The sequence below is a fragment of the Ovis aries genome, chromosome 1 (genome assembly GCF_016772045.2).
Source record: "Ovis aries strain OAR_USU_Benz2616 breed Rambouillet chromosome 1, ARS-UI_Ramb_v3.0, whole genome shotgun sequence".
NCBI lineage: Eukaryota > Metazoa > Chordata > Mammalia > Artiodactyla > Bovidae > Ovis > Ovis aries.
The window spans coordinates 40,935,847-40,960,612 of record NC_056054.1 but is presented as its reverse complement, the minus strand read 5'-3'; the positions used below and the strand labels follow the sequence as shown (position 1 = coordinate 40,960,612).

The 24,766-nt window shown below is 41.2% G+C and overlaps 1 protein-coding gene across 4 annotated transcripts in view; it reads right to left on the bottom strand.

The window, feature by feature from the left end:
* Positions 1-24,766, bottom strand: part of DNAJC6 (DnaJ heat shock protein family (Hsp40) member C6) — a 186,565-nt gene that overhangs the window by 94,327 nt on the left and 67,472 nt on the right. Inside the window, exon 2 of one of the 4 annotated variants that reach the window (XM_060410646.1) lies at positions 15,985-16,215. The exons of the other annotated variants lie outside the window; for them this stretch is intronic. Within the exon in view, the coding sequence (XP_060266629.1) occupies positions 15,985-16,180 (196 nt within the window). The 5' untranslated portion in view covers positions 16,181-16,215. The remainder of the gene's footprint in view (positions 1-15,984; positions 16,216-24,766) is intronic. 4 annotated transcript variants of the gene reach the window in all.

Here is a 24,766-nt window from a genome sequence, read left to right as displayed (position 1 = left end):
AGTGGCTGCCAGGAATCTCTCAGCTCTGGAGTTCCAGGCACAAATGAAGCAGGGCTCCATTCTGACCCTGGGACCTAGGAGGTAGCCTGTGACTTTATAACAACTCCCTTCCCTTTGGTTTTAATTACCTGCAACCAAAGATAATTCAGTAAGACATGGAGCCTTCACTAAAGACTCTAATAATGATTTTTCCTCCTTCCCTTTATCACCTCTGAAAATATTTTCTTCCTCTGAAAATATTCTTTCCAACTTGATCTGAAACATTCAAAGTCTACCCATCCTTCAAGACCAGCCTTAAGTACAACCTAACCAGAGAAGTCTGTCTCTGCCTTCTCTTAACCCCCTCCTAAAGCACTGTTGCTAGGCTTGGCACATGCACATCACAGTGATGCCTGTACTTGCCTTATCCCCTCGTTAAGTCACTTCCTCTCTCCAGGTCTCAGTTTCCTCACTCTTCAAAGGAGTGGGCTAGATGAGCTTAGTGGTTGTCAAACTGAATTCTACTCAGCCCCAGGTTCTTCAGTTACGCACAAGAAACCACTTCTGGGCAGGAGAGGCAAGTGGTCCCAAGGAAGCAGTGTGCCAGCCTCTCATCCTTACTTGAACCAGAGTTGCTCTGTTCTCGTGTATTTTATATAGTAGGATTCTGGGTAAGGCTTTACTTAAAAAGGAACATCAGTTCAGTTCAGTCACTCAGTCTTGTCCGACTCTTTGCAACCCCATGAATTGCAGCACGCCAGGCCTCCCTATCTATCACCAACTCCCGGAGTTCACCCAAACTCATGTCCATCGAGTCGGTGATGCCATTCAGCCATCTCATCCTCTGTCATCCCCTTTTCCTCCTGCCCCCAATCCCTCCCAGAATCAGGGTCTTTTCTAATGAGTCAACTCTTTGCATGAGGTGGCCAAAGTATTGGAGTTTCAGCTTTAGCATCAGTCCTTCCAATGAACACCCAGGACTGATCTCCTTTAGAATGGACTGGTTGGATCTCCTTGCAGTCCAAGGGACTCTCAAGAGTCTTCTCCAATACCACAGTTCAAAAGCATCAATTCTTCGGCGCTCAGCTTTCTTCACAGTCCAACTCTCACATCCATACATGACCACAGGAAAAACCATAGCCTTGACTAGATGGACCTTTGTTGGCAAAGTAATGTCTCTGCTTTTTAACATGTTATCTAGGTTGGTCATAACTTTCCTTCCAAGGAGGAATATAGTGCTAATAAAATTTGAAAAGCCTAAACATAACCCATAGGGCTCCTAAATTCTAATAATAGTGAAAGAAAAAGAAAATGTTGAGTTAGACACTGTTCTAAACATCCTATGTTTGTCAACATTTTGATCACAATAGTCATGTGAGGTCTATATTATTCACTCACTCCATCCAAAAATGATGACCAGAGCCACATAAATTACAAGTGGCAGAGGCAGGATTTGAGCCCAGAAAACAATCCAGACCCAGACCTGAGTTCTGAACCACAATCTGTCTTCTATGCTCCCCCAGGGCAGACACTGTGACTTCTGTTCCTTTCTCTCTTTGATTTCACACCAGTTACTTGGCTGGTAGTCATTTAATGGTGTTTGCTGAATGAATAAATGCTTGAATGAACAAAGGAAGTCTCTCGTGGATTCCATGGAAACTGAGACACAAACTTGAGCTTTCTAGGACTTCGGCTGCCTCTAGGTAATGTGTATGTGTGTGTTAAATAGCTCAGTCATGTCTCTCTTTGTGACCTCATGGACCATAGATCACCAAGCTCCTCTGTCCATTGGATTCTTCAGGCAAGAATATTCGAGTGTTTGGATTGCCATTCCCTTCTCCAGGAGATCTTCCCAACCCAGGGATTGAACCCAAGTCTCCTACATCGCAGGTGGATTCTTTACCATCTGAGGCAACAGGGACGGCCCTCCAGGTAATAACCCTAGCCGAAGAGAACCATTTTATAACTTAGGCCTTTCCCATATCTTCCTGAAAAGCAAAGGACCCTTTTGCAGCCAGGAAGAAATTCCTTTCAGGTACAGCTTCATCTGTAGCCTAGCACTGATCAGTTTGATAAATCCACGAATGCATACCTCACCACATTCACTAACTTTAACTCATAAACAAATATGTTCATCCCATTAATATCAGAGCTTCTCAGCTTTCAAACTATTGACATTTTGGGTCAGATAATTCATTGTGTAAAGCTGTCTGGTGCACTGTAAGATGTTAAGCAGTATCCTGGCCTCTATCCACTTGATGCCAGGAACAACCCCTCCCCCAGAATGCGACAACCAAAAATGTCTCCAAACATTGCCAAGTGTCAGGGGCAGGGGCAGTGGGACACAGATTCACTGAGAACCAGACTTAGATGAACTCGCTTCGATAGCAACACAGGGAAAAAATAAACAAAAATAAGCATTGACTAATCATGATTAGAACTTAAATAGTAGATCCCTTTCATCCTTGGAAAGTTCCTGGGTTTCATCCTTCACTCTGAAGATTTTCCTTAAACTAGGCTGTCCTGAGCACTGGATAATGTATGAAACCTGCTGATAGCCTCATCTGAGAGTTCTGCTGATAACCCCAAATATTTATAAGTACTACATGCTAACCACACATTGTCTTTAAAAAAAAATGCTCAGAACACTGTAAAATGAAAAAACTCAAGATAATAAAACATTCCCAACATGGACTCACTTAACTTAAACCTCTTAATGTAGCCAATGCTTAGCAAGCATCTACTATCAGGCTGGGAATGCACTAGGCACTTTTATATACAGTATGCCATTTGGCTTTCCTAACAATTGGATGAGAAAAGCACTGTCTGAAGTCCCAAAGATAGTCAGTGATTTCAAAACTTGACTCTAGAACAACCACTAGCCCCAACATCAGGGCTCTCTCCACTGATGCACTGGAGTATCTACAAGAAACCTAGAAGCCACAACTGATGGACAGCCAGGAAGGTAACTTGTCATTCATATTTTCACATAAGAGATAAAAGGACAAATTCAAAAATGCTAACAATGGCCATCCATGGAAAATAAACTTACCAGCTATTCTCTGTGTGTGTCTGTGTGCATGCACTTTTCTGCATTTTCTAAACTGTTTTGCCCTAAATATGTTATCTGGGCTTCCCTGGTAGCTCAGCTGGTAAAGAATCCACCCACAATGAAGGAGACCCTGGCTCAGTTCCTGGGTCAGGAAGATCCCCTGGAGAAAGGATAGACTACCCACTCCAGTATTCTTGGGCTTCCCTGGTGGCTCAGACAGTAAAGAATCCTCCCGCAAAGGGGAGACCTGGGTTTGACCCCTGGATTGGGAAGATCCCTTAGAGTAGGGCATGGCAACCCACTCCAATATTCTGGCCTGGAGAATCCCATGGACAGAGGGGCCTGGCGAGCTACAGTACATGGGGTCAGAAAAGAATGAGACGTGGCTGCACGACTAAGCACAGCGCAGCACAGAATGTATTACCTACGAAATAAAATAGTAATCACATCCCATTTCAAAAAACAAAAATAACTTGTGGAAGTATCAAGAGGCAATGCTAGTTTTAAACAAACAACTATCACTATTTCTCATTTATGAGACTATCAAAAATTAAGATGTTTGATAATACTTAGACTTGACAAGGATGTGGGGGAAAAAGTAATCTCACACATTGTTGGTAGAAATCTAAGTTGGTACAAGGTTCTTAGAAAGCACTCTGGAAAGATCTACCATAATGTGAAATGAATATGCTCTTTCTGCTGGTATTGCCATTTCAAAGAATTTATCCCCTAAGTATACCACACGTACACAAAAATATATTCAAAGATATTTACTACCTATCACTTGAGGAACTTGCACAGTGGAATTCAAAGCAGTCATTACAGAAAATGAGTTACATCTCTAAGCACGAATGTCGAAAGTTATTCAAGACATAGTATTAAGTAAAAATCAAGTTTCATAACAGCAGGAATAGGATTCCAGAATATACAGGTGTACATTGTATATGAATGTGTGTATATGTGTGTGTGGGTATGTAGGAATCTGCATGTGTTTATGTGGTTGTATACACACTTGCATATGCTTGAATCTTCTAAATATTCATTATACCTGGAAAGTAAGACTACAAGCTGAAAGAAAATGGACTTTTGTTTTCATTTTTCTACCACCCTCTGAATTGTATCACTGCTATACACAAGAACAGGGGCTTTTATTTTGGTTTGGTTTTGAAGAGACAAGAAGCACAGCTCTCATGCAAAGGCTTGAAAACAAAGCAACATATGAAATAGAACTGTCTTCTGTTACGACTGCAAATGCTCACAAAACAAGACAGTGTGAAAGCCTGCCAGGCTCTGTGTGCCAGTGAGAGGCATAATGGAGACAGTTCTCTCCTGGCACACTGAGAGACAAAGCCAACCTCCTACCGTGGGAGGGGATTTAATGGCTGGATTTTAAGACCAAAAATTAAAATGAAATCCTGCTATATACTTTTTTGAGGCAACCTAAGCCAATTTACCTAACAGCTAAAATCCAATTTTTCCTCTTCTCTCCCTCCAGCTTGTCTCCAGCCTGTCTAGGACGTAAAGTAGCTGATACATCTTGGCCCTCACAGCCCTCCCCCTATGCAATCTCGGTCACACTCCGATATGTCAGAAGACCTGGACCCTGCTGCTGGCTTGGCTTGGCTCACTGAACTTAGCAGAGCTCCTCATCTCTAAAACATTTTATAAATGTCACCTACTCCGGTGGATAATTATAAATTATAAATATAAAAATAAATATGAGAAGGTATTTTTTAAAACATGTGGTCAACACTAGGATGCTGTGAACATGTCACTTGAACCTGGAAAAGAAAAAAACGGCTGGCTATTAATGTTGAACAGATAGTTACTGACCTCACCTATGGTGAATAGCTGGGCTTACAATCCGGAACACCTGTGAAGCCACCTGAAATTCTTTCTCAACCCGAGCAAACAGTTTCTCAGAAACACAACTCAGACTTCATTCTCCCCCACCTGGCTCCCTAAGTACCAGTCACACCACCACTCCTCTCCGCAGAGCTTTCCCCCCTTCCACATCTTTCGCATTTGCTGTATGCTGTACTGAAAGCTCTCTATCCAGCTCTCCTTTTTTTCTTTCTTTTTTTGGCCACGTCACGCGGCATGTGGGATCTCAGTTCCCCACCCACGGACTGAACCCACATTCCCTACATTGGAAACACAGGGTCTTAACCACTAGACTGCCAGGGAAGTCCCAGTTCTTTTTTTTTTTTTCCTGTTTTCTTCTGTTTCTTCAGGTGTCAGCTCAAATGTCATCTCCTCAGAAAGGCGTTCCTGGTCATGCTCTGTAAGACAGGCCTCCACCACCCGAAGTTATCTCTTCCCACTCTGGTCCTTCCACAGCATTTGACACACCATATAATCCTTTCTCTTTGCTTACTGGATGGTGGTATGACTTCTGCAATATAATATAAGCTTATAAGCGTCGAGGTCTTAGCTGTCTCATCCTATGCCTAGAATAGTGCCAGCACATAGCAGGCAGTCTGGAGACACTGGTGGAGTGAATAAATGAAGGGTTATTCACAGCATGGTGCTTTCATCTACATGCCACTGTGCCTGCGAAACAGGCAGGGTCAGTATGACCTTTCTCACTTGGATTACCTGCCCAAGGTCACAGCTTGAAAATAACAGAGCCAGAGCATAAATCTGGGGTTTCTGCGTCATAACTCCCTAATACCCCCACTGCTCAACAGCACCGACAAACTGAACTTGAAAATAACGAAAACAGAGCAATTTATCTCGGCTTCAGCATCAGGGGAAGGGAAGAGAAAGATCTGCTTTCCTGAAGGACTGAAGCAGTAGAGAGAGGGAGGGGGAAACCGCAAGGTATGATCTTGTACTCCCTCACTGCGAATTAGTAAGTAAAATTCTTTCCTTCATCTGAATGAAATAAAGTTACCTCTGGGATGGAGGCTTATGAAACCTCTCATCACCAAGTCACAGCATGGAATACTCTGCTAATTGAAATAGCAAATGAAATTTTAGGTAGGTCAGATGCAATTACCCAAACTGGAAAGTGACACCACTATTCACACCTACTGGACAATATGCAGCAGGCTGGATCTAAGTCACACACACACACACACCCCAAAACTACAGCCATCCACACACTTCCTATGGCATGGGGCTCCAAGTCTCCCGACCTTGCTGACTCACTGGCTGGGAAGAAGGGAGCAGATGCAGACAGTAAAGGGGACAGGAGAGAGAATGGAACAGAAGAGTAGCAGAGGCAAAGGAGGAAAGAGGGAGAAGGAGTTGAAGATGGAAGGAAAGGAGAACGAGAAAGAAAGAAGCAAAAAGAGGGAAGGAGGACTGCAGAGGAGGAGAGGGGAGGAGAAACGGGGGGTTCTGTCCTGTGAGAACTCGTGCTGCAACGCTCAAGTGGCCCAGTGCTGGTACACGGCAGGCCTGGAGAACTACTAGGGTCAGGTTTTTTTTCAGGCCCTTGTCTATTTCCATAGAGACCAAGAGCTCCTGCTGCAGTAACATCTTCCAAGCTTCTCTGGTATCTGAACTTTCTTCCTGGGCCTCCGTCACACAGCAATGAACCAGAGTCAAGGGCTCTGCCGGTGAGAAGGGGCATAAGGGCAGGCTAGCTACCCTACACCATCCTGGCCTCCAGCCTGGGTCCTGGACTCTGCCCCGTGGCACAGAGCTACAGTTCTAGCATTTCTAATGAGTACCTTACTCCTCCTCCAGGTAAACATGGGTTCTGCTCCTGCCTCCTGTCCTCTCCCCTCCACAGCACTCCCCTGGAGATCTGCAGAGCCCAATGGGCAGCCTACCGAAATGCTGAGAGCCTGGTGAAAGCTTGTGCCAAGCTGACCGTAGATTCAGCCCTTCCACAAGCATACCCATGGGGCATCTATAGCAGAGAAAACCAGTTGATCATATTTGCCACTTTTGCCCAAGACCAGAAGTACTACCTCCTCTCCTCCTGCCATCTAAGCTAATCCTCTCTAGTGTTCCTTCCCCCTTCCTATGCCTCCAACCCCACATCTTATCAGCTGTCCATTTTTTTTCTTTTTCTTTTTTTTTTAATTTGGCTCCATCAGGTCTTAGTTACAGCAGGTAGGATATGTCATTCCAGCACATGGACTTCCCTAGTTGTGGCACTCAGGCTTAGCTACTCCACGGCATGTGGGATTTAGTTCCCCAACCAGAGATCAAACCTGAGTCCCTTGCATTGCAAGGCAAATTCTTAACCACAGGGACCACCAGGAAAGTCCCTGTCCATTTTTCTGTGTAATACTGTTGGGAGTGGCCTCTTCCTTCCAGTCTCATTGGCACAGCCCTGACTTGGGCCTTAGCTATTTCTCAGGTCATCAACTAAACTGCCCCGTAACTGTTCTCCCAGTCCTCCAGGTGTATGCTCCCTCTCAGTGAACCCCCTCTCTCCTTACTAAATCAGGAATTCCTGGAGCCTAGGAACCAGTGCTTTCAACCAGCACTCCAGGAACATCTGAGGCAGCCAGGACTCAGGTAGGAACCATAGACGGACTTCGCCCTGTACACAGCTGCAAATTCTCCCAGCTTCCACACATTACACTCCTCTCTGGAGCTGCAGGAGACTCTGTGGGCCCTTTGCCTTCCTGCACCCACTCCTCCATTTTTAAAAAAGTTTATGTATTTCTTAACCGCACTGATACCAAGATGAACTGCTTACTTATATACTCATTTATTTTATGCTCGGTTTTTAAAAGAAATTGAAACCAAGATATTTTTATGGGCCTTCAAATTATTGTAGTCTCCAGGCACAATGCCTGTTGGATAAGTCAGGCTTGCCTCAGCCAGATTCCCAAATCTTCAGCACCCTCTCACAGCCTACAGAGTGAAGTCCAACCTCCTCAGCAGGCTCACTTGGATCTCTCTTCCAGCACCATCCACTAGAGCACCTCCCACCCACTTGGGCTTCAGCTTCCAGGTCTAAATGTAGGTCTCTCAACACACCATGCATGATGATACCACTGTGTCTTGGCCCTCAGCTCCAACCAATTTTCCTTTCCTTCTCCACCTACTGACTTCAGGCTCAAACATCACTTTCCACTGTGGCCTTTCTTAGTCCTCCGGGTTCAAATTATGGCTCCTTCTTCTGCACCCCCTTCACACTTTCTCCATCTCTTATTATACCACCTATATGCCTGGTTCCAACATGCACATCTTTCACAGCATAATATCTGTAAAATCATGAAAGGACTAACAACATATGCCAAACAAACCTGCAAGCCATCAGGTAGAGTATTCTAGTTGTAACATGCCAACAGTCATTTTCCACAAATGCCAACCCAACACTACACAGAAGATACTGGGTCATCTGATTGCTTCCATGGTGGGGTTATCTGCATTGTTAACAGCTCGTACAGTTGAATTTTAATATCTATCCCCAGCACCTAAAATGTTATGCTTTGATGCATTAATGAAATAAGATATCTGGATCTAGACTATAGCCTGTGACATGTCAGGTAAAGTAATTAAAAGTAATAGAGACTGCCAGATCTCTTAACATGTCATGAAATTTCCTAATTCCTTTGACTGTGAGGGACTAATTCTTATATACTGAGCTGTTCTGTCAAAAGCTTCCAAGTAGATTTTAAGAGAAATTATTTAATATACACTAACTGTAATTTAGTTTTTTCCTGAGTTACAAGTTTTGCCAACAAGAAATATACAATCTAAACTACAGGATTCTTCAAGTCACCTCAAAATTACAGAATCTTTCCAAAAGGAGTTCAAGATGATGAATACAAGTTATAAAAAGCAGTAAGTCACCATAAAATTTGTATCTTACTATTAATGCACATGGCCAAAGGTGATACCAAAAATGTGTTTAACACTAAACCTGAAAATGGCAAATATTCAAACCCTGGGATACTGATGAAGAAACATGTAGGTCTACAGAAAAAAGTTATCTAGTGTTAGTCTATTTTTTTAAATTATATATGTTTATTGTTTCTGTTTTTCTACTGAAAAAGATACCTTGAAGAATCATACAATAAATTATATTTTTTGGTCAAGAAAGTGGTCTTTTGTAAAGCTATTAATCTCCACATTAGAAAATTCTTGGGAGTCTGAGAAACGTATTAATCATCTTTCTCCCTGGTCTGGTTTCCTTGCATATGAAAAATGCTTATTATTGAACTGGTCTAGCTTTTTGCCAACAGTTTAATTTTTTTCAAGTCTGGCCTCATTTCTGTGAAAATCTAGCTGTTTGCTTATTTTTAGGTTTAGATGAGCATATTTCATTATAAATGCCCTTTTAAAAAATTCAAATCCGGTCATGCTTTCAGTCATTCGAAGAATATCTATCAAGCTCCTAATAAATGCCAAGCAGTGACAAGAGTACAAAGGTGAATAAGACACAGGCTTGTTCTGAACTTTACTAATGTTTAGAGGGACAGACAGCCTAAGCAACATATCACAATCCAATGTGATGAGAGCTATGACAGGGATGTGCAAGCCACTGGAGGAGCATGGAGACTGCTTCAACTCGTGTAGCCTATCAGTTCAGTTTACTTGATCAGTCGTATCTGACTCATTGCGACCCCATGGACTCCAGCATGACAGTCTTCCCTATCCATCACCAACTCCCGAAGCTTGCTCAAACTCATGTCCATCGACTCAGTGATACCATCCAACTATTTCATTCTCTGTCATCCCCTTCTCCTCTGTCTTTAATCTTTCCCAGCATCAGCATCTTTTCTAATGGGTCAGTTTTTTGCAACAGGTGGCCAAAGTCTTGGAACTTCAGCATCAGTCCTTCCAATGAATATTCAGGACTGATCTCCTCTAGGATTGACTGCTTTGATCTCCTTGTAGTCCAACGGACTCTCAAGAGTCTTTTCGAACACCACAGTTCAAAGGCATCAGTTCTTTGGTGCTCAGCTTTCTTTATGGTTCAACTCTCATATCCATACATGACTACTGGAAAAACCACAGCTTTGACTAAACAAACCATTGTTGGCAAAGTAATGTCTCTGTTTTTTAATATGCTATCTAGGTTTGTCATAGCTTTTCTACCAAGGAGTAAGTGTCTTTTAATTTCATGGCTGCAGTCACCATCTGCAGTGATTTTGGAGCCCAAGAAAATAAAGTCTGTCACTGTTTCCATTATTTCCCCAACTATTTGTCATGAAGTGATGGAACTGGATGCCATGAGCTTCATTTTCTGAATGCTGAGTTTTAAGCCAGCTTTTTCACTCTCCTCTTTTACCTTCTTCAAGAGGCTGTTTAGTTTCTCTTTACTTTCTGCCATAAGGGTGGTATCATCTGCATATCTGAGATTATTAATATTTCTCCCAGCAATCTTGATTCCAGCTTGTGCTTTATCCAGTCCAGCATTTCATATGATGTACTTTGCATATAAATTAAATAAGCAGGGTGACAATGTACAGCCTTGATGTACTTCTTTCCCAATTTGGAACCATGCAGCCTATAAGGTTTAAAAATATGGAAGCCATGTCTTGAGGAATGAGTAGAAGACGAAACAGAAAAGTAGATATCTAGATGGCTATGGGATAAGCTAGCCAAAACTGAGTGAACAGTATATGCAGAAACAGAGATGGAGGTGGGAGGCAGAGGACCTACCAGTAGAGAAAGGAAACAAAGTTCTACTGGGCTGGCTTTCTGACATACTACAGTGGGCTTCTGATGTCCAGTTGAGAACATGCTGGACCTAATTCCCAGAGCAGTAAAGACTCATCTCCATTGACAAGATTTTGCTATTCAGTCACTCAGTCATGGCCAACTCTTTTCGACCCCATGGACTGAGCATGCCAGGCTTCCCTGTCCTTCACCATCTCCCATAGTTTTCTCAAACTCATGTCCATCGAGTTGGTGATGCTATCCAACCATCTTGTCCTCTGTTGTCCCCTTCTCCTCCTGCCCTCAATCTTTCCCAGCATCAGAGTCTTTTCCAATGAGTTGGCTCTTTCCATCAGGTGGCCAAAGTATTGGGGCTTCAATTGACAAGATATTGTTCCATAAATTTATGAAGCTCTACCAATTACACTCTTTTTCAGTGTTATATCAGGATTTAATAACCCTTCTCCAGTACTCCTTTTGTTCTATCTCCTTTGTTTCCAGCATTTAAAAATTCCTTATATTTAATACAAAAGGAGACATTTGTCTTGTTTCATGAGGTTCAATGTGAAAAAAAAACTATACTCATTTTAGCTCTCTCAGATACTTTTATTTCTTCTTACCTCAGGAAAAGAAGCAGACAGAAACATTTAGTAATAAATTCTTCATTTCCAGTCTTATAGGCATTCCTCTATGGAATTTTACACAATATACTATGAGGAGAGCTTGTATAACCTCAGGTAACTTGCTTAAGCTCTCTGTGCCTCAGTTTAACCAACTATAAGAGGAAAATAACTATCATCCACCTTAAAGAATTCTTATGAGCGTTAAACAAGATATCATATGCACAATGCTTAGCACAATGCCTGGATTATAATTGCTAAATTGTAGCTATTTTTATCATTTAGAGTTATTAAACAATTGTATATAAAATATATGGTTACAACTTTGAATTTTTATTACAAATTATTATTATAATTTTAATCTTATATATGCACGCTTTGTGGTGGTGGTGGTTTAGTTGCTAAGTCATGTCTAATTCTTGTGACCCCCTGGACTGTACCCACCAGGCTTCCCTGTCCATGGGATTTCCCAAATAAGAATAATGAAGTAGGATGCCATCTCCTTCTCCAATATGCACACATATATACACACAATATATATTCGTTTACATAAACTTTCAATAGGGATTATCTCTGGAGCAAAGGCCTATCCGAGAGGGGAGATGGTATATTTCTACATTTTTCATTTTTGCTCCTTTATGAAATTCTTTTTTAGTCAAGGGCATGGAAAACTTTTATAATAAAAACAGATGAAAAAAATCTTTGGAAGGAGATTGGATTTATTTTGAAATGTAGAAGGCAGAAAGGCTGAGTTTTGCCTAGATAAGAGAAAGGACTCTGTACCAAGGAGAACCATCCAAACGTACTGCCTCAGGAGGCAATGAATGCTTCCTCACAGAAAGCATACATCATAGGCTATGTGGATTCCCCTTCTAAGTCTATGAAACATAGCAGTCACCAAGCATTTGAAATTTGACACAGATGCATTGTTAAATGGCTATCCAGAGTCACCCAAACTTTAGCCACAACTAAATAAGTTGGATGAATCAATTTTGCCTTCAACCTTCAAAACCCTTAAATGGGCAGGTATTCCTAAGTAAGTACTATCAGTACCTATATGTTGATGATATTTCAGTAATGAATTACGAAGTTATCCAAGTACATACTTCATAAAGTTAAAGCCAGACTCAAATTGTGAATGCTGGGTTTAAATACTACCTAAAACAGTATTTGTTGAAAATAACTTGTATTTTCAAGTCAGATTCATACAAAGCAAGAAAACATCTTAGCATTCTTCATCATCCTTATACTTCATTAAATCATTGTAGCAATTCTCATTATCCTTATACTTTTAAATCCCATTAAAATCTGGATTTTAATTGGTCTGTTTTATGACTTATCATTATGAATTTTTTAAGTAAAGCCTAATGTTGGAACATTTTTGTGGATTCTACTTTCCATGGAAGGTAAAATACACATAAGAGAAATATGGAGTTTCTGAGATAATGAATTGGGATAGCTGCAGTGCCATTTGGGATATGAGAGGATGATGACCTTCGAATGACCATCTTCTAGAGAATAATTTAAATGAAGAGAAAGTGAGCCAGGACAGACAGAGAGCTCTGCAGAACAAACCCAGCAAGGAGACTACTCTGGAATCTACCTGGAGTCTGTTAACTTAGAAAGTCATTACACTTCTCTGAACATCTATCAGTCTTTCATCTAAGAACAGAGGGGAAAATCAAAGTAGACAAGATTGCTTCCATTTCAACAATGATATTACGCCTACATAGAAAGACAGCTTGGTTCAGTGGGGAAACACTTAGACCTTAGAGTCAGAAGACGTGAATCTAGCTGTCACTAACTTGCTATTTTACCTTGAGCAAGTCTCCTGCCATCTGTAAGAGTGTTTCCTCATCTCATAAATTGGAAGGGCACAGATAGCAAAAAGAAGAAAAACTGAAAAAGTATTCTTAGGCTGTTTCAAGTCTCAGACATAAGCTCCATGGTCAGAACAACTATGATTATTCTCCTTTTGTAAATGGAGAACAAGTTTAAAGCACTTCTAGGCTTTCCATCTAGTAACAATAGTGCAGAGGTTTGATCCCAAGTCTCTAGGCATGGACACATGCTGCTTACCCTATCTAACAGAATTCTGGGGAAATAAAATAAGTGTCCAAGTGTTCTATTATAAATAGCTGTAAAACTGTAAGACATTATTAAGACTAAGCTTTACATTCTCTAAGGGATCTTGACATATTTTTTTCATTCTTAAACATTTTCATTAAAGCAAAAGCCCCATGAACCACCTATCCTATTCAGCATGTCAGTACAATCAGTTGAATAAATGGGCAAACTATTGCTAGTTTAGAAGTGATCCATAAGTTTAATTACATACCTTAAACAAATGGATATATTTACACTGCACAAGGCCACTCTCTGAAAATCTTAGAAGCTAGGACTATAATTAGATAAACAGGTATAGTGTCCCTAGTAAATGAAACTTCCTACCCACTACAGGAAAGCCCATTCTCAGAGACCAGTCCCTCACCCAAACAGCATTCTCCTGAAATGCATGCTGAAAAAAAGCCACAATATTCTCCTAGCCTAAAGTGGGTGGGTGGAAACCTAGCAACCTCTTCATATAGTGCTAGTTTGATCAAGTTGAACAATCAACTCCTAGCAATAGCACTTTAGAAATCACAGTATTCTTAATAAAAATGGTTTTTCATTACAATAATTTATCAAAGCAATTCATTATTTTTCTCTAAAGCTATTGAAAAAGTCTGATTTCATAATGATAGGGAGAAAAAATCCTCAAAACTCCAGAATTTAGCAGAATTTAGTAACTGTGTCCAAGTTACTGTCCCTATCGCAGTATAGCTCCTTAGAGGTCGGAGGTGTCTCATTTACTACTGCATTCCCTACAGTGCTTCCCTGGTGGCTCAAGGGATAAAGCGTCTGTTACAATGAGGGAGACCTGGGTTTGATCCCTGGGTCTGGAAGATCCCCTGGAGAAGGCAATGGCAGTCCACTCCAGTACTCTTGCCTGGAAAATCCCATGGACAGAGGAGCCTGGTAGGCTACAGTCCATGGGTCACAAAGATGAGTGACTTCACTTTCACTTTCCTTTTCCCTACAGTGCTTACTTAGCACAGTGCCTAGCAGATATACAACCAGGCTCAGAAAATACATGTAGAATTTATTCTAGTAGGTAATATACTTTAAAAAACAAATTTCAATTTTAAAATGAAAATCTCTATAAAAATTAAATTACTTGGAATTTCATATTTCGTTTCCTTGAAGTGAGGCTCCTCTGTACGCTTTTGGAAATGTTCATTTTCATTGCATTTATCTGTTATATGTGCATTATGTTCCAAAAGAATTATAGTAGCATCATTTAAAGTATGAATCTCTTTTTAAGATTTAAAAGAGACTCCATCCTGTCAAAAGATGGTTTGTACCTTGATATAACACAGATTTGGAAAAACATAAATCAAATAAACATGTAAAACATTATACCAAAGCCCTTGAAACCATCAGTCCCTTAGGGATAATTTTAGCTTTAATTTAAAATTGTCCTGAGACAACATCCCATCAATACCTAATTTAACGTCAATAAGAACTTATATGGATAAAATTAGTTCTCAGCCTGGACACCTGAACACCTGTGGACAATATTTCATCACACTAATAGGATGAGGAAAATAGAAAATGGTAGCCCAAGAAGAGTCATTACACATTTAAAAGAAAAGAAGCTTTTTTTTTTTTTTTTTGCAAAGTGCTGGAATTAAATTCAGTTTGGTTTCATTACCTCCCAAACAACTCAACACAAATCTTTCCTCCCAGAGTTCTCAGTTGTCCAGTATTAAAGTTACCAATACAGAACAAACCAAAGAGTACCTCAATTGTAAATTATCTTTACGTACACAATCGTCCTATTTTGGCTCCTTGAAAAGGTAAGCAAGCCGCTATAATAACAGTCCAGGTCAAATGTTGATATATTAAATAATTGTTCTACTATGGAAATCGCTAAAAGAGCATCTCCAAGAGAAAATCCAACTTGCTAAAACGCTTTCTGAAAGACGGCTGCAAGCCCAGATGCAAAGTTTAGAGGCATTTCCATTTTCTTTACATGTAGAGGTTCATGAAATATTAATACACTCACTGCAAAAGTATAAAGATAAACAAGATCAAAGCCAACAGCAGATGAAAACATTTTCAATGTGCAAAACATATAAGCTGTGCAAAAGGGCTCTAGATCCCAGGTAAAATTTGCTCAAGAAAGGTAACAGCATTAACCTTGGCACACAGCAGAGTAGAGAAGAGGCAGAGCTTTACAGAATTGTAAATAAGATCAGCATTGCAAGCATAATAATTGGAATAAATACCTTCAGCAGGCTGCAAAAGCAATCAACACACTCGGTCCTTCACCTCTCCCCCTCATCCAGCTGGGGAGTGAAAGCCGCTGCCGCTCCCCGCCTTCTTTCCAACCGCTCCTCGCGCCACCCCCTTCCCAATCCTGTCCACCCTTACCCTCCCCTTTCCCCTTCTCTCCCCGCCCCCTAGCTGGTGTATCCAGCAGCCTAGAGAGATTAAGAGGCGCTCGCTACGGTCACCGGGCCTCCGGACTGATCTAACGTTTCCTAGCTCCCTGGACTAGAGAAATTAGAGACGCAATACCCTAGTGGTATTAGGTGCCTTCGCCTTCATCCTGTCCTCTCCCAAGCCCGGACAGGGTTGAGAGCTAGTGAACCGGGCCGCAACTGGAGGAGCCTGCAGAGTTCAGCGGGGCGCTCCCTCCCGCGGCGCTACCTGAGCTGTCCATGGTGCTGGCGCGGTCCTGAGGCTGTCGGGCGGGACTCCGCGCCGCTGCCGCCCCGGCGTTCACTCTCTGTTTGCCGCCTCCCCCGCCGCTCCCCGCACTTAGGTCCCCGTTACTGTCCACCAGCTGCAAGGATTCATAACCATCGTTGCTGGTCTTTTTCCGGTAGCTCCCGAGGAGGCTCATGAGCAAGCCCAGAGAAGAAGGGGGGAAAAATCAACCTGAGGAGACGAAGGGGGAGGTGGAAGGTGGAAAGGGCTAAAGGAGGAATGTTTTTTTTAAGGGGGGAAAAAAAATCAAGTGCCCCACATGACGCAAATAGGAGGGAAAGGGGGAGCGGCCGGCGGAGAGGAGCTTTGCGGGGCCCGGCGAAGCCACCGCCCTGGGCAGAGCGCGGCTCTGGGCGCCGGGCGCGAGGGCGCAGGGGAGGGGGGACGCGGGCGGGCAGGCGGGTGCGCGCGTCCCTGGTGCAGCCGCGGTGGAGCCGCCGGCCCTGCCGAGCTCCCGACCCGGGCCAGCCACCCTCTGTCTGGGGAGTGCCCGGAAGCAGTCCTATAGGTGTCGCCGCGTCGCCCCGCACCGCGCGGCAGGGCAACTCCAAGCGCGCCTGGCCTGCGGGGAGGGAAGGAAAGAGAGAGTAAGGGAGAGGAGATTCTCGGGGATGGGGGTGTTGAAGGCGGAAAATGGGGCGGGGTGGGAGGGGGAAGGGACTACTACGACTAGAGAGGAGGGTGTTTTCGCGCACGTGAGGTGAAGAAAGGGGCTGGGTGTCTCTGCCTGGTAAGCTTTGGGGACGAGAGGTTCTTTTGGTAAGATCCAGACACGCCCATTTTGTATAACTTAACCTATATTTGCTGGAAGATTCGGCGAGTCAAAGCCACCCCAACAGTTGCCCTCCGGGAGGACTGACTTTAACTCAACTGAACAGAAAAAGAACGCATGTTATGCCAGGATAGAAAGAAACAGCAGTATTTTGCACATTTCCCGGAATGGGTAAAATCCCTAAGTGAGACAGCAAAGACCTGGCTATTCTAACGCTAGGAGGCGGTTACAGCCTATTCCACCTAGGGAGGAGATGTGACTGTTTAGTAACTCTTTGTTGAACGAAAATATTGGCGGGGTGAGGAGGAGAGGGGACAAGGTTCAATCAGGTGCAGTTTCAGTTCTGACATCATTTACCTTGGGACCTGGAGAAAGATCTGTATCACTCAGCTATCTTGAGAGGATGGGTGGGAAGAGAGCTAGATAAGGATTTTCTTCCTAGTCTCTAGCTCCTCCCCCTTTTTCCTCTCATAATGCTGAACACAAAGGGCAGTCACGAATTAACCAGAGGAGAAATTATCAAGAAGCTAATGAAGCCTAAAAGTCAGGGCTCAATTTTTGGAGAAGACCCTTTCAAGACTAATGCACCTAATTTTATATCTGTGATTTTGTTTTCTTATTCTTAAACAGGGCCTCAACATTATATGTCTCAAGCCTAATGAAACCAAGGTTTAACTCTCTTAAGTCCCAAAATGCAATTACCAAATGCTCACTTTCACCTGAAGTAAGATTGCAGAAGTAGCCCCTTCAGTTCAGGTGAAGACCAGGTGAAAATCTTGGCTTAAAATTATTTTTCCCTATTAAGATTTGGGATTCCTGGGGTGTTTTCAAGTCATCTGATGGACTTTCATCACCAAAACAACAATAAAAAAGTACATGCGTGTAAAATTTGCTTAATCCCATACACAAACCTAAATTTGCCATCTCACTTTTCATTACTTTCTCTTGGTGTTATTATTTTGATATCTTTTAAGAACACAAAGTTAAACTGTAGCGTCTAAGAGTCTAAATTATTTGGGATCCAAGGAGTTTCCTGGGGGCTCTAGCTCTGCACATGTCTACATAAAATAAATTAATTGGATTGAAACAAATCTCCCTCTTCAAAGATTACACAAATGCAAATTCTTGTAGGAAGGGGATAAATCAGTAAAAGCCAAGAGTGTTTGCTGTCTTCTAGATCCTTCCAGTCCCTCTGGGAAAAGGTAAATTATCTGCCCAGTTGCTTTCCTAACTGCATTATCTGATGAACATGTGTTCTTACCCAAATCACATATCACAGTTAATACTCATTTACAGGATCAAACAATTTGAGTGGTGGCAGTTAAAACTGTAATAAAATTTAAACACAAATTTTATACTTTCAATTTTCCCAATCTGTCAGTTTGACATTATTTTAGATACTTGACTAGTACTCCCTAAAGTCTAGGAAGTAAGTCTTTCCCAATAACATTTTAGATCTTCTTTTTCTGCACCCTTCCTCGTCTTTTAATTTATTACTGACCCACAGGGAGAAGAAAATACTTAGTATCTGTCATGTGCCTTGACAAATTCTGGATTTATACCCTGGATTAAGAGAATTTAGAAAATACCATTTTGAAAAGTGAGAATTATTATTTTCATAAAAAAGCACTCAGTTATTTTCACTCAACTTTTCAAAGTTGCAGATATACTGCTGGAATAAATTATAAACACATGCCTTGTATTTTGTGATATCTATTTCATCACTTTGTAAATTTAAAGAAAAACATGAATGGGATACAGGGACCATTTTATTTTTATATTTACACTTAATTTAACATAATTAAAACCAATCAGAATAGTTATTAATAAATAGCCCTACAAAATTCAGAATATAAAGAACATAATAAGGCAGGAAAATACAGTAACTAGATTAACTTACAACAGCCTAAAAGTTAGTTTAGGGCTTAAATTGGAATATACACAAATTTCATCACTAAAATTTTCTTTACTATCCTAAAGATCAAATTCACAAAGAGTTCACAAATGCATAAAGATACCACTTTTGTATTCTATAAAATAAAGCATAATAAAAGTACCATCATTATACAGTTGAATTAAGAATTAAATTAGTACCTAACACATATAGAGAAAGTTCTTAACAAATGTTCTCTATTATTTCTCTTAGTGATATGGCTTGGACACAATTCTATCCTTAGTGCTAATAGTCTAACTTCCTCTCATGATAGGAGCTCAGTAAAGGCTAAGTATTATTTTCTCCAGGACTATATTCATGGAAACTTGTCTATGTGATTTTGAATGCATGCTTGAGGAAGAAAGGTGGTACTGGTAAAATCCAAGGTGAACATTTACAGTCAAACTCTGTTTTTCCAAGATGAAGATTGTTTCATAATTTATCTCAAGAATACCACACTATTCACAATAGCCAAAACATGGAAACAACCTAAATGTCCATCAGCAGATGAGTGGATAAAGATGTAGTACATATATACAATGGAATATTACTCAGCCATAAGAAAATAACAAAACAATGCCATTTGCAGCAACATAGGGGCAACTAAAGATTATTATACTAAGTCAGAAAGGAAAAACAAATACTATACAACATCACTTGCATGTACGATCTAAAATATGGCACAAATGAACCTATCTACAAAACAAACAGACTCACAGAAGTAGAGAACAGACAGGCAGAGGGGGTGGAGAGGGATGGACTGGGAGTCTGGGGTTGGCAACTGCATACTATTACATTTAGAATGGATAAACTACAGGGTCCTAATGTATACCACAGGGAACTAGATTCAGCATCATGTGATAAGTCATAATGGAAAAGAATATAAAAAAGAATGTTTATATGTGCATAATTGAGTCACTTTGCTGTACAGCAGAGACTGGCATAACACTGTAAATCAACTATACTTCAATAAAAAATACATTTAAAAAAGAAGAAAAGAATATCACATCCCACATGGGGCAGAGCCAAAGGATTAGATGCCCTCTTTGGGAGAGAGTTCTCTTTGCCTTTTCTGTTGCTGACTTCAGTCAGTTTTATTAACTTGATGAAGATTATCCACACTGAGGAATGTTTGAAAGGCAGGCTCTATTCTTCATCATCCCCTCCATCCCCCAAATGCTCTCCTAACACAGCAGATGTCACACAACTTTTGTGTGACACAACCTATCTGGGCTTATGATCTATACCAAGAACTAGAAAATCTGTTTCCAGGAACTAGAAAACATTGGTTATGACTGAGATTCTAGCACCATATTTCCCAGGACTGAATCCTAGTTCCATGGACTCTTAGCTCTATAACCTTGAGCAAGTTACTTATTCTCTCTGCCTCACTTTTCTCATCTATAAAATGAGAATAATAGTGTCATCATCATACAATTGTAGTGAGAAATAAATTAGTACATAACACATAGTAAGAGCTTAGCAAATACCATTATCAGTATCATCAATGTATTTTTATATTTATAAGTCACTTTTTTCAAAAACATAACTTCCTATCTGTAAAATTAAGTTAAAACAGGTCTTGCAGACTTAACAGATTTATTGTCATTATGATTTATGATAATATAAAAGCATTATGTCTCTAATGTGAAGTGATTCTTCTGCCTAGAGTCTTTAGATAAGTTAATGCATGTCTATCCTGTTAGATTTTGGACTCCTTAAACACAAACATCCATATTTTGCTCATGTCTATACCCCCATGACACCAAAGAGAATTTCATACTCATTAGATATTAATAAAGTATCTGCTGAATTTTAAAACTAGTGAATAAATAAAAATGTCTTATTATCACCTAGCCTAATGATTTTTTAAACTATATATTGCGGCCTATTAGTGGACTATGACGGAAAAGGCAATGGCACCCCACTCCAGTACTCTTGCCTGGAAAATCCCATGGATGGAGGAGCCTGGTGGGCTGCAGTCCATGGGGTCGCTAGGAGTTGGACATGACTGAAGTGACTTAGCAGCAGCAGCAGCAGTGGACTATGAAATAAACTTAGCAATTCATGACTATTATTTTCATAAAAGTGAAATAGGTTGGAAAACATTAGTTTTTAGCACATGGTAAGATGTTACTTTTTTGAAATATTGTTTTGGGCTTATAGGGCAAAACCTCCGGTATCAAGACTGGTGAATTCCCAACTGTGACTGTCCTACACACTGTGATATCTGAATTCACCTGGATAATCAGACAACAAAGAATTCTAGCTAACCAAACTGTATCTGAGGGCAGAGCTTCTGCCTTCTGTTTAAAGATGTATTATGGTTTGGTTTCTGAAATAAACTTCTTCAATATTCGATTCAACTAACATAAATCAATGAACAGCACTAAAACTTTCTTTGGCAGCATGCCTCAGCTACATGACTCGATTATCTTCCTAGTGAATATGGCCTAAGGATACAAACAGTGCAAGGCATTCAAACTGGGGACCAGGAGGCCACATTTAGCCCCAGATGTTTTGTTTGTCCTGTCGTTTAAAGAAAAATTCAGCTTAGATGCCTTTACAAAAGATACACAGGCTCCAGGTGGAGTGCGGCCGTTGACCACCACCTCCCAGTATATGAACCCCAGCCTGCCCAGCTCTGCCCCACTGACAGCCCTGTGGGCAGATATATTTGAGACCTGTCATGAGGAGCACACCTGGAAGATTAACATTAAGAGGGATGCTAAGGTCACATCTTCAAGCCACAGTCCAGAATAAAAAGCAACAGACTGGGAATTCTCTTCCAACTCTGTAACTGACTCTGTAATGAATCGATAGCATCACCAACTCAATGGACATGAATTTGAGAAAACCCCAGGAGATAATGGAGGACAGAGGAACCTGGCATGCTGTATCCATGGGGTCACAGAATCAGACACAACTTAGGGACTGAACAACAACAATGAATTGTGAGTCAGAAGAGAGGCCTTGATTGCTTCCCCTTCTCTCAGCAGTAAAATGAAGGTGCTGAATTACAAAAGACTCTCTCTAGTTCTTAAATGTTCCTATTTTTCTCAACACTTGGGTTGTCCTTTCCTTCTTTCTCCTCCAAATGAAGCCCAGAGGGAAAAACCATGGCCATTGAAATGTTCCAGTTGCCAAGTCCCATTTAATTAAGGTTTTACCATAGAATGCATCCATAAATAGTGGCAGCTGTCAAGAGCTACACTTAGAGCAATACACAAGAGAAAAGAGATGCTGGGAAAAAAAAAAGTATGCTAAGAAGAAAATCTCAATTATCCCCGTGAAATTCCTCAGGAATGAGGTGGTCTGTTCTTGGTGCTTGGTGGAGTGCTGGAGCTCCTAGAAAATACGACAATTTTTCTAGGCAGGGCATATTTTTAAAGATAACTCAATACCCTAAGGCCTGTGCCTTCTTGAAGCTCTAGTCTAGTCCTAATAAAAATAACCACCATTGATTACCTGTGCTGCTGTGCTGTGCTCAGTCACTCAGTCATGTCTGACTCTTTGAGACCCTATGTTCTGCAGCCCACCAGGCTCCTGCGTCCAGGGGATTTTCCAGGCAAGAATCCTGAGTGGGTTGCCATCTTCTCCTCCAGGAGGTCTTCCCAACCCAGGAATCTAACCTGCATTTCCTCTCTCTTCCGTCTCCGTCTCTGCACTGGCAGGAAGATTCATTACCATTGAGCCACCAGGAAGCTCCGTTGATTACTTACCATTTGCCATTTATCTAACCCACCTTAACTCTTACCTTCCCAACATCCCTGCAAAGGTGTTATCCTTATTTTCAGGAAATCCTGGCAATGGTAAATAACTTGCCAAAACTCACACAGCTAGCTATTGATTGAGATTAAAATTCATCAAGAAGAATCATGCTTTGGCCCCTGCTCTAGTCACAGCTGACTCATTGGAAAAGTCCCTGATGCTGGGAAAGATTGAGGGCAGGAGAAGAGGGCATCAGACGATGAGATGGCTGGATGGCATCACTGATGCAGCGGACATGAACTTGGGCAAATTTCGGGAGATGGTGAGGGATAGAGAGGCCTGGCATGCTGCAGTCCATGGGTTCACAAAGAGTCAGACAAGCCTGGACAACTGAACAACAACAACCAGTCAGAAGAGGTAATTTTAGAGGTCAAAGTGAAAGCTAGAAAACATTTAGGTCATTTCTTGGCTCTGACCTGCCTTACAAAGTGTGGTCAGTGAAAATGGTTTGGGTACCTTATCGAGTTACTCCTGCTTTATGACCTCCATAGCAGGTTCTGCTCAATGAAACCTGAAAGGTTTTAATTAATGTGTCTTCACAACAAGCAAGCTTGTTTTGTAACCATCTGAATTAGAAGCCATTTTATGTTGTGTTCCTGAAAATTGATATGTGGCTATTGTTTGACCTAGTCTTAAACCACTAGAAGGAAAAAGAAAATGCTTTGTTTTCATTAAAAGGAAGCTCCTTGCTTTAAAAGAAGCTTGACTTTCACTGTGTTCACACATATGTATGTGTATACGTATATGCGTATGCACATTAAAGAGACATCACGTATGGTTGAAAACCACTAGCTTTGGGAGAAAAAAATACTCTGAGGAAATACTATAGGGAAATACAAACTATGTTTGAGTCCTAGAGTTGCCACAACAAGTTTTCCTCAGTCTGCTGACCACTCATAGCCATACTCCCTTTCTATGAAGTGGACCACTCACCCTTTCTCACAGGAAAAAAAAATAAAATGAAATAAGGCACATAAAAGCATACAATAAACACAAAAGCGCTACTTATCAAATCTATGAAATCATCCAGCTTAAGTTGCAGCATTAAAATATATTTATCACTGGTGAAGTATGACACACAATACACTATCAATTTAGGATGCTTTGAGGTTTTATAAATGTATTTTTAAACAGTTTTAGAATTGATGAAACCAATACTATTATTTGACTATAAGTTAGTCTAAGAATACTATTTGTCAATTTATAATTGAGCAACTCTGGTAGGTAAAGGCAATATTCACCATGTTTTGCCAGGTCTAGCACAGTGCCTACTAAGTAGCACATGCTTAATAAGAATTTGCTAACTGAATGAAAGAAAATGCAAAAAATGGTTTGGGAGGCCATCTTTAACTTATAGGAAAATTCACCAAAGGTTCTCCTTTAGTAAGCTCACTGAAAATATAGTTCCACTAGCTAACATTCAACTTACCCTTGACTTTGCAAGGACATGGTCATGGTATAATAATGTTACACATTCATTACCATTTCAAGAGTAATTCATGGAAGCACCAGCCCCTTTTATCTGTCACTTTACAAGCTGGAAAACTTCAGCTTCCTGGACAGACCCTGACAGACTACCAAGAGCTGGCCCTGTGATCAGTTACTCTCATTCTTGGGGAAAACAGACTGAAAAATTCTGTGTAGTAAAAAGTTCCCCAAAGTCAGGTGAAAATCTACACTGAAGTAAACCAGTGAAGTTGCTTAGTTGTGTCGATTCTTCGTGATCCCATGGACTGTAGCCTACCAGGCTCCTCCATCCATGGAATTTTCCAGGCCATTTCCTTCTCCAAGGGATCTTCCCAACCCAGGGATCGAACCCAGGTCTCCTGCACTGCAGGCAGATGCTTTACCATCTGAACTACCAGGGAAGCTACACTGAAGTAAAAGTTTCCCTAAATCCTAGATATCCCCATATTTGGCTCTGAGCTCATTATATATTATTTTATGCTCAAGATCATTGAAATATGGAGACTTATTTTTTGTAATCCCATTGTGCCTAAAGGTTCTTAGCCCTAGAGTGTGTGGCAAATCCTCTGTGGTGGTGAAGCGGAAGGCAGTGACCACAGAAGATGCAGGGAAAGCCCATCCTCAGGGTGCTGAGTCTCCAGGCAGGATCTCCTGGGCACCCAACCACTGCTGCCCACTTGACCAAATCTACCTGGAAGGAAAGAACTAGCATTTCCGAAGCTCTAAATTAAGTGCTGGGTTTCTTCATTTATTTACCCATTTAAATGTGAAAGGTTTTT